Below are 11,026 nucleotides of genomic sequence, written 5' to 3'. Positions count from 1 at the left end.
CTAAGTTCTTTGCTGCTGCAACTACTCCCTCTAAACTAAAAGGCTTCCCTGCTTTCTTTTGCAGAACCTACTTTGAAGACCTGTTCTTTCCCACCTTGTTTTGCAAGTCCATAATCTTCCACTATTAATGATCATAACTCCTTTTGTGTCACTAAACTTTGGCTCACTGATCTTCCCAATAAAATGCCTCTATCTCCACTAAGAAGTCTACTCATTGGGTCTTTTGGATCTGCCCTCTTATCAATGGTTTGGCCATTTTCAACCCACTGAACTAGGGTTCCAAAACACTGCCTCCTAGCAACTCATTAGTCCTTCAATGATCATTGTATATGAGGACTTCAAGGATTTCCCACTTATTGGATGCTCCATAACGCTACTCATAGTGCACATAAATCTTTGCAGTCACTATGACACATCAACACTATTATCACTCTCCTCAAGGCCTACAAAAATGCCACCACATCGTAAACTCTTTGACTAATCTAGGGTTTGCAAATCAACCACTAATAGTCCATACAATTATTTTTCTTAGGTTGCTTCAGATCTCTGACCAAACACCACTAGGGAAGTCTTCCACCTAGCAATATATCTCCATAATCTTTGTTTCCCTTGCATATCTAGGTCTCCTTGTCAAATAATTGACAAAACTCAGACCTCATACATAGCCACTCCTTGAAATATATTTGCACTCATGGATCCATGAGCTGCCGCCCTAATTCTTTTTAGGATAGACCTATAATATACTCTCATCAGTGCTCCTTTGGAAACCATATAAGGACCCTACCTCTATCCATACTTGCACTCATCTTTTGGGCTGAATTTAGGCTTGAGTGGCTAACTGTCCATAGACTGCAACATATTTAGACTAGGCCATCTGAATCTTTTGTTCAAATCTAAAATATGTTTGTTGGTCGATTTTGTTCACTACTTTGATACCATGAAGAATTTCCTTGAAATTTTGCAAGTTTTATAGTGAACAATCTAAAAACTAAAAACTAGTTTCTTTTTCACTAAAGCACATAATTTCTCTAATTCAAATTTGTAGTGGAATAGAACATAATTGAATACATACTCACACACAATTAAACATAGTGTTTTTCTAGAGAATCCAACTAGGAAAACCCTCTTCTTGATGAGAATTGTATTGATAGAAAAATTTAGCAATTGATCTCTTACAAAATATAATTGTTTCAATATGAAAAATACACTTGTGTTTACTTCTTGATCTAACCTTGAAACCATTGCAATACTACTACTCCCTCCTGCCCTGTACCTAGTACTAACATGTGCACAAGCTTCTCTTGCACATTCTTCTCTCACAAGCTCCACACACAAACTTGTGCTTCTTATTGTTTGGTCTCACCAACTTGTGCTCACCAAAAAAGTGAATAAAATTGTGCCTTGGTTCCTCCTTTTAGAGGCAATTCAAATGGCTAAAATTAGTGATTTTTCTAATTAAGGAATTATTTTTTGCATGAAACTCGTCCTATTTCAAGTCAACCGCTTGAAACTAAATCACTCGTGTTTTTCCTCAATCAACTCACACTAGAAAACCAAGAACTTGACTTTCAATTTCAACACATTAATTGAGTGCATCCTAGCTCATCCTAATTTTTGGGACTAATTCCTAAATTATAGTAACTCGTGTTAATTTATAGGGAATCTCCTTTTTTTTTGGGATTTTTTTTGGAAAAAATATTAACATGAACCAAGTTTACATAATTAGTTGATATGTATTATTATTATTATTGATATTTTAATTAGTAAAGTGTCAATTTTCACTTTTTAACTAGTAATAATAGTAATAAAGATTAATTAATTTTAATTTATTTTATAGTGTTAATTAAAAATGAAATAATTGATGTTGAAAAGTTTTAGAACACTCAATTAAAAGAGGTAAAAAAGAACTATAACTATTGATAATTATTATTAGTCCCTGCCTGGGACTAATAGCGATCGATCGATCGTTGACCATACATTAATCGGTCTTTTGACCAAAAAAATTTGTGCACTATCAAAATTTAACCAAAGTTTATCTCTGCAAATATCGGTGTAAGAAATTTATAACCAAAGTTGTGAATTGGAGGTCTTATTGCACGCTTCACGTGCCCCGATGTTATTTCAGCGGGGACAAATTATTTTACCGTAAGTTTTATGTTTAGGTGCCTATTTTCCTTTCCTGCATGTTCTTATGCAAATATCGGTGTAAGAAATTTATAACCAAAGTTGTGAATTGGAGGTCTTATTGCACGGTTCACATGCCCAATGTTATTTCAGCGGGGACAAATTATTTTACCGTAAGTTTTATGTTCAGGTGCCTATTTTCCTTTCCTGCATGTTCTTCTCCGTGCCCTGCATGAGCGCCTTGCATGCAGCCAGTGCCAGATGTCTCTTGCTCGGGCTAATGCAGCCAGTGCCAGATGTCTCTCGCTCGGGCTATCAATTCTCCGCAGAAGGCAGCTACCAGCAGCTTGGGAGAGTAGTTCAACATGGGCTTTTCTCCTCGCTCGGGCTATCAATTCTCCGCAGAGAGTTTTCCTATTCCGAAATTTGTTCAACCCTTCAGTTCTTCCAATTCAAGGTGGTCCTGATTGGAGATTCAGGAGTAGGGAAGTCCAATCTGCTCTCCAGATTCACGCGCAATGAATTCTGCCTCGAGTCCAAATCTACAATAGGCGTGGAGTTCGCAACTCGCACAGTGCAGGTAGATCAAATTAGATCCCTGCTCTTCTCTTTCTATTCAATACCTTTAACCTTACTCGCTTCCAAATCTGGTAAAACCCATCATTGTTTTATTTCAGATATGGTATGGTATGGATCACTGTTAGATTGCTCAATGACATGTTATTGATTTTGGAGTTGTGGGTCTGCTTAATGGTCCACCATGGTTGGTGGGTGTTTTTTTTGGGTCTTATGCTATAGAAAGGAAGCGTAGGATTTAGGGTCGATCCCCACATTTTGAAAGGGATTTAAGCTATATATTGGGCAATTCATCCCATATCTTTTTTGTGAGCAGAATCTCAGTGCTGGTATTTGAAATTCTCTGATATCTATTTATATCAAGTTAGGTTGAACTCATCGAACATCAGCCACACACATCATGTTTTAGTTAACTGGATCTCGGTAGCCTTCACCCGCATCGTGTTTTTCCGAACCCGATACTGGTGGCATACGTCAACATCCTGTTTTTTAGGAACCCAATTTCTGTTGGATCCACCCACACTCGATCTTTTAAACTGAAATTCATCGACATATATTGGTATCTTGTTTTGCAAACTCATTCTCAGTAGTACCCCCGACATCGCATATCTGTCTCTCATAACACAACACAATCTGAGGATAACCAGCCCGCATATTCATGCTATGGATTTTAAATTTTAATCTGGGACAAGTTACCAAACCTTGTCTATTAGAACTAATTTTATTTAGAGTCAGGCGACATTTTGTTATTCCTCTTACAACCTGTTAATTTGAATCGAGTCTTTGTAACGCCTACACCTATCTTATTTAATACTATGTCCAGTAAAACTAGATATATCATGCTACTAATCCATATCTTGTAAGATCGAATTAAATCTTTGTAAAATGAGCACCTGTCTTGCTATCTTTCCCAAAATCTGCATAACAGTTTAACAGATGTTCTGCCCACACACTATTATCTGGTTATGTTAAATGCTTTCAGTAATAAATTACACAGGATGTTCCATTTTTGTCTTTAATTACATCACCGTACTATTAGCAGTATATTGTTATGTGACTGCAATCCTGGTAATCACTCAACAAATGATCCACCTACGTCTTAGGAGCAAATACTGAGCTTCTCTTGCTTTGAACTGAATATCAGAAGCCTCCTCCCACATCCCTGTAGTATTCACCGACACATTATTATATTCAACTTAATCAAAGTCTCCTGCAACATCCGCTGGCATCTTGTTATATCAAATAAAATCTTTGTACCATGAATCTACTTTTGGTCATGTCCAATCATATCTCTGTTTGTCAACTCACATCTTTCTGCAATGTTTTCGGTAGTGGTTTGGCAAAAGATCTAGCACCCCCACCTCTAGTTATGTTTAATAAATTTGGAAAAATATGCAAATGATCAGTTTTTGTCAACTTCAACTAAATACCTGTGGTGTTAATCTCAAAGTTAGTTGATGACATGATGTAATAGTGCCAAACAAATGATCTATCTAGATTCTGAATGTTACATCTGGTAACATGAAACTAAATCTTTTCAGATATACTGGACCGAATAATACTGTCTTGTTAGCTTGAACTATGGTTCAGTAAAATCCACCGTCTTCTGTACACCACTTCTGCGTTGTGCTAAACTAAATCACAATCACAATGTCGGCCCTGGGGAATGATCCAAGATCAATAAAATGAACTAAATCTTAGCAATATCTGGCCACATGTTGTCATTTCAAACTCAGCTCTGGTAGTGATCCGTGAGTGATCCATACACAAACACAAATCTGCTTATGAGGAGTCAATTCTCAGCAGAGCTGTGTTGAACTACATCCTAATAATATTCATCCACATTCTTTTATTCTGCAGTCAGTTTTCGTCATATTTCATCAACTGTTCCTTTTTGTACGCCTGTAGCTGAGTCTGTTTAAATTAAACCTTTCTAACAAAATACAATGGCTGCTTTAGTCTTTTGAAGCAGTGATCTGTAGGAGCCTACCCCAAAAAGATTGGACCATTATACTTTATATGTTACTTTGAATAACTAAAAGAGAATGGCAGGAAGCCTGAAAAAAAGGATCTTTCATGCAGATTATTGATATTCAGAATCTCATTGTTCAAAAAATTGGTGTTGGCAAACAATTGCTGAGGGTCCAGACATTGAGTCATTGGAAAAGTTGGCGCAAACATTGGAAAATCTTGGCAAACTGCAGCACAAATCAAAAAATACAAATAAAGATAATTTTATTTTCCGTATCTATATATATATATATATATATATATATATATATATATATACATGTCATAAACTAAGAGCAACATCAAATAAGCACATTGGCACAGAAAAATGGAACAAAACACCAATATATATTATGTAGTGGATGCCAGATCCTAAATGATACAACAAAGTCAGTACTAAAAAATCCTGTTCGTTGTCCATTCAAGACTAATAAATACAAAAATATCAAATATATAATAAATGAATCTCATCAGCATTATTCATCTATAGTGATTAATCCAAGTGTGAGCTATTGATTGACTGCAGGTCCATCAACCGCACAGGCTTTCTGGGGAATCTTATAGTCAAACTCCCTCAAGTTCTGTTGTTAATTCCAGGTATGGTCTTTGCCTCTCCATGAGCGGACACACTACCTTCTTTTCAGTTAAAGTCTTCGGTGGTTGTGTTGAGGGTGACTGCAGTACACTGACACCCTTTGCTACATGTAGACCAACACGGCGACGGGAGGTCCGACATAAGTAAGCGGGGCTTTTTGTTTACAAAATTAACTCTAGCAAATGTTTTTTTAGTTGCATGCCTAGAACAAACTAATTGATTCCACCAGTGTGGTGAATATTTTTCTGCAGGTAAATTTCCTGACTGGTTCTTGGGCGAGTTTTCTAATCTTCTCGAGGGCCTCTCATGCTTATAGAAAGTGCTTGTTTCCTCCAGGTGCTACTTTCGACCTGTTTTCAGTAGTCCCAGCAATTTAGAGTTTAATAACTTATTCGAGGGTTGTTCAGACTTGCAAATTTCCATGATATCTTATTGTTGTTTTATGTCAGGACCTATGACGCTTCAAGTCGATTGATAGTATTGGCTTGCGTCTCGAAGGGGTTTCTTTACACTGAGTTATGCAAAACCTCTGTTATTCTCAGTGTATAATTGAATATCTAGACAGTTGACATGTATACTTATTATCCAAGAGGTTTTTCGACCATTTTACTTCTATATTGACTGTAAAGTTTATATGTATATGGCAGCTCCTTTGATTTTTTTTAATACAACGTTCACTATTGTTTCGACATGTTTTTAAAAGGAGTTTTTGACAACATTGCCTTCTCTATATCATTTTCTGTATGTACTCAATAGTTCTTTTCTTGGCTCTGCAATAAGTTTGTCGACGTTCTTATGGAATTTGGCCTTATCGCCTGAGAGGATTTTCCCGCTTAGTTTTAAAACCAAACTATTTGTTTTATGATTAAATTGACGCATGCATAACGACAATTCCTACTTAGCATCATAATTGTCTGCTCATAATATTAGAGGGTTTGTTCTCTGTGTTTACTAATTTATTATTTGTAAAGAATAAATAGCAGACCACAAAGAAGCCAAACAGTTGATGGCCATTGTCACATTCTATTTACTGAGGGGTAATTGAGAGGCATGTTCTCTAGCCTCAACCATATTTCTTTATTTATTTTTATGTTTTTTAGTTTTCAGAAACAAGGTGGGTTCTGTATTTCTGCATGTTATATTTTTATACTTTATGGGCCTAAAGGCAAAAGTTTTCAATTATTCAATGAAGGTCTAGTAAATTAACACTCATGCTCTGTATTTTTTTTTCCTAAGTTGATTTCCTGCCAATTGAGTAGACCCAGAGTATATAATCGCTGGGTTTAAAGCTTTTAATTAGCCATACCATCTATTGGTTTTCTTTCCAAAGCCACGGTTATGTAGTCATTTTGGATAAACTGATAAAACAAAATGAGTGAAATACCATTTTTCACAGAATGAATGGCACCGACTCCCTCGCGATGGCAATGCTCCTTGCAAAACCATTTCTGTATAAGTAGAAAGAACTACATTTTTAATATGCCCGATTAATCTCACTAAATAATCATATTGAGAATAAACAGACATAGGCAAAGTAATTCTATAGGGAGTATAAGAAAAATACTTTACTAATGGAGAAATTGAATTTGGTCACTGGCAGTGAAAACTGAAGAGCGTCGAGAGGTGAGTATCGACAGAGAGATGGATTTCACCACCAAATACATTGGTAACTCTATTTCACTGTTATCACAAATGAAGAAAAGTAAATTAAGCGAGAATTTCATCGTTTATCCTTTCGAATGATTTTCAGGGATGAGAGCCTGCAAACAATATTTTTGTTCTACAAAGAAAAAGCCCAGTTCAGGAATAATGTATCAGGCATGTTATTCATGTTATTGCATTTGAGAAGAATATAGACATTTAGTTGCCACATGAAAGTGGAATAGTTGATCACTCATGCATTTAGAGCTCCTTTTTTCAGAGATAAACAAATCCTTTGTTTTGTCGTTGGAAGACAAAGTGCTCGACATGTGTTCAGGCAAATGCAGGAGTAAGTTGTCTGTTCATATTGGCCCATCGCGATAATGGGAATATATATACTTTGTGTATATATTTCATTATAGAAAACCCATGGACTTGCGGCTCAGCCGGTCCTGCTAATAATAAAGCTTAATAGACTCATTTACATAGCATGCTCAGATATAGTAAATGAATATAAATTGCAAAATCTGTGAAGCAATTGTTGCGTGCCTGAATGTACCGTACAAATTATTCCACTACCTTAATGATCACTGGAAAGCCAGGCCCAGCAATGCATATAAATCATTCACAACAGAACTGTTTGGTCTTGGTAACCAAAGCCACCTAACAGTGCAAGTGAAAAGTCTTAGCCTTCTTATATGTTACATGCGCTGTAGCTAGGTGACCCGCCTAAGCGGGAGTGGAGGCAAAGTAGCTTACCTGCCCTCACTCTCTAGAATTATTGCCAAGTAGCTATCTGCTGGTCAACAACCCGTGACGAAGAAAGCCAACCAATATGTCATAGACATGATGAGGCAACGCGATGAGGCAACACATAAGTTTTGGTGATGAATACTACTTGTGGAGCTTCTTATGGAACAAAGCCTTTGGTGCGAGTGGAAGGTTTTGCTTCAAAATACCGAGTCACATTGTAATTTGGCAGCTCTTAGCTTAAACCCCTTTTTATATCCATCCGAGATATAAATATCCGAGTGTTCGTCATCCCTTGCAAACAACTACATAGAGTTGTGTTTTTATAAACTCTGCGAAATGATTTTCATGTTCAAGAGGCCTTTAGCAATCTAGCTCCATCAGCGTATACTTGCTTATTCTCGAGCGTTTGTATTGTTGTTGTCGCAGACCCGGCAGGGACTACCGCCACGACAGTGGCTCCCTTGTTAATTATGGTGTAGTCTAATTTATAGACAAAATAGTAACTCTTTTTCATTGGGCTATACAATTTCAAGCAAAAATGTGGTTTTTTCTTAAAATATATTTTTGCATGCATAAATGGATTCAACGCTTTGAAAAAAGCTGGAAGGCACTGATTTTTATAGATTAAACAACTTAAGCTTAAAGTTTTAAAGATCGCTACATTTTGATTAAAATTAACTAGAAAAAATATATGAAAAAAATATTCCAATCTATAAATTAGACTACCAATAAAATAAAGTTAAAAAAAAATGAGAAATAATTAAAATAAAAATTAAAGTAATAGAAGTAAATATTGGTAAAATTGAATTAGTGTTAGTATGAAATATTGCTATTAACTGTTAAATTAGTATAAAATATTAAATTATAAGAGAAGTAAAAAGAATTAAGATATTAGATTATTAAAAAGTAATTAAAATAGAAATCAAAATTAAAAATTGAGTTATATTGATAAAAGATGCAATTAGAAAGAAAAATAAAAAGAAGGGAAGGGAATAGGGGTATGGTTGGTTTTAGGGGAAGGGTTAAGGGGATTAGAAGGGGTTTTATTAGAATAGATTAAAAAAGGAAAATAAAGAGAAATAAGCAAGGTTAAAAAAACAAAAGGAGAAAAAAGAAATAAGAAAGAAGGAGATGCTATGAATGAGTAGGATTGACATTAGTGTTAGGGGATTAAATTTAATGAATAAAATTGACATTAGCATTAAACAATTAATCAATTAATCAGAAGCATGCTGAATATATTGACAACAACAACTCGCTTTCATGTAAGCTAGCATCATACTATGCTAAAGGAGGGAGGGGATACAAACAGAAGAATTTTTTTATTATACTTGGATTTACAATTTACTATTAATATTTTCATTTTGAACGAGTTTTCCAAAAAAAAATTAAATAAAATGAACGAGTTTTCCAAAAAAAAAAATAAATAAAATGAAATGAGAATGAAAAGACGCCAGGAAAAATATAGATCCATGATAAAAGGTCAAGTTGCGTGCAGTAGTTTGCCAGGCCTGAGAAGGTACGAGCAGCTCCATTCATCAAAAACTTTACGAGGAGCAGCAGCAGCGAAGAGCGTTGAGCTCATGTCGTGCGCTGCGACGGCGATGAAGATTAAACAATTAATGAGAAGCATGCTACTTACCTTCACTCTATTGACGTGTCTGCACCTCTCAGTGGGTCAACAGATAAATCTTCAGGGGGTTCTACCTGATGGCAGAGAGGTTGCAATTAAACGGTTGAATATAGGTTCAAGGCAAGGAGACAATCAATTTCTGAATGAGGAAAATATCATAACTCGTGTTCAGCACAGGAATCTAGTGAGATTGCTTGGTTGCTCTGTTCAAAGATCAGAAAGGCTGCTAGTTTACGAATACCTCCACAACAGTAGCCTCGACAAGATTATATTCGGTCTATTTTTGCTTTCTCTTTAAGCATGAATCCTGGAATCTAGTTTGTGCACGTAGCTTGCTAATTCATTTACTTTCTGTGATGCAATAATTGTAGATACAACAAAACGCCATTTACTTAATTGGAGAGAGAGGTATGATATAATAGTCGGAACTGCACGTGGGCTTGCCTATCTTCACGAGGAGTCTGAGATTCGAATCATCCACAGAGATATCAAAGGCAGCAATATCTTACTGGACGATAAATACCGACCCAAAATAGCAGACTTTGGGTTAGCCAAACTATTTGGAGAAGATGAAAGCCACGTTAGCACTAGAGTTGCAGGAACTCGGTACTCTTGATCTTCCAAACTTTATTTAATAAATTAGAGGATCTGAACCTATTACAACTCCTATGTATTACAAAGGATCATATAATTTTAAGACAATTAAGATATGGAGATTTGATTGTACGTAACATTGCACAGTGGTTACATTGCGCCTGAGTCCTTACGCGGACAGTTGACAGAGAAAGCAGACGTATTCAGCTTTGGAGTGCTTCTTCTCGAGATTATCAGCGGAAGAAAGAACCATAGTTTGCTTCAACACATGGAGTTTCTCATTGAAACTGTATGGCTCTTGTACTGGATCTCATTTTTGAAGTAGAAATTTTCTAAAAATGTCCATGGAATTATGATTTTTTGGTAACTAATGTTTTTATGTTTTGTCGACATTGGTCAATTACAAGACATGGAGACTGTATAACGCAGAGAGAGCATTAGAAGTTATGGATCCAACATTGGAGGGCAGTTACTCAGGGGAAGAAGGGCTTAGAGTAATTAAAATTGGTCTTCTGTGCACTGAAGCAGCCGCAACGTTGAGGCCTTCAATGTCGCAAGTAGTGTCGATGCTGACAGGTGAGCAACAGCATATTCCTTTGCCCACAAGGCCTGCTTTCGTAGATGAGGAGAGTGTATTGGCTGAACGTGGTAAAGTTACTCCTCGTGGAGATTCTAACAACACGTCAAGCAACAGTCAGTCGTTGGAAGTAGGCACCACATCTTCTCCTGTCCACTCCCGAGGTGGTAATCTCTCATTAACCACCATGGAGCCAAGGTGATAAATAACGCGATGCCTTGTTATTATGTTTATCTCCATTGATGTAAATAAGGCGGCATTTACACTGCTCATGCGTAAATGTGATATTGGTTTTGACACAGTTAAAATATTAGGTATATAGAGACGCTAACAACAGTCAGTGTTCTAGCACATCAGTAACCACTATGGAGGCAATGTGAAAATAAGGCGGCACCTTGTTATCATGTTTATATCCATTGATTATAATAGTCGACATTTACACTGCTTATGCTATAATGTGATATTGGTTTTGACACGGTTAAGCACGTCAAACACCCTATTTGGTTTCATAGATTCATAGATC

At 36.3% G+C, this 11,026-nt stretch overlaps 1 protein-coding gene and 1 long non-coding RNA gene across 2 annotated transcripts; both read left to right on the top strand.

Annotated features, from left to right (window-relative positions):
* Nucleotides 1-5,374: 5,374 nt before the first annotated feature.
* LOC149217549 (uncharacterized) lies at nucleotides 5,375-5,987 on the top strand. Its single transcript, XR_016250684.1, has 3 exons — nucleotides 5,375-5,448; nucleotides 5,557-5,641; nucleotides 5,755-5,987. It is a non-coding gene; the product is annotated as an uncharacterized LOC149217549 (long non-coding RNA).
* Nucleotides 5,988-9,141: 3,154 nt separating this feature from the next.
* Nucleotides 9,142-10,705, top strand: LOC149217548 (cysteine-rich receptor-like protein kinase 42). The gene is made up of 4 exons (XM_089390270.1): nucleotides 9,142-9,607; nucleotides 9,704-9,938; nucleotides 10,074-10,215; nucleotides 10,334-10,705. Exons 1-4 carry the CDS (start codon nucleotides 9,142-9,144, stop codon nucleotides 10,703-10,705), a joined length of 1,215 nt encoding a protein of 404 aa, XP_089246396.1.
* The last annotated feature ends 321 nt before the right edge of the window (nucleotides 10,706-11,026 follow it).

The sequence above is a fragment of the Pinus tabuliformis genome, chromosome 1_1 (genome assembly GCF_031772625.1).
Source record: "Pinus tabuliformis cultivar Carrire ecotype Pingquan chromosome 1_1, CPIR1, whole genome shotgun sequence".
Lineage (NCBI taxonomy): Eukaryota > Viridiplantae > Streptophyta > Pinopsida > Pinales > Pinaceae > Pinus > Pinus tabuliformis.
The sequence above is the reverse complement of the archived record's forward strand: the minus strand, read 5'-3'. Positions and strand labels throughout refer to the sequence as shown.

Excerpts from the sequence above, each read along its gene's own strand:
- LOC149217548 (XM_089390270.1), top strand. The coding sequence starts at position 9,142 with ATGAAAAGACGCCAGGAAAAATATAGATCCATGATAAAAGGTCAAGTT. Across the intron at positions 9,608-9,703 it reads CCTCGACAAGATTATATTCG|ATACAACAAAACGCCATTTA; the intron begins GTCTATTTTTGC and ends CAATAATTGTAG. Across the intron at positions 10,216-10,333 it reads TGGAGTTTCTCATTGAAACT|ACATGGAGACTGTATAACGC; the intron begins GTATGGCTCTTG and ends GTCAATTACAAG.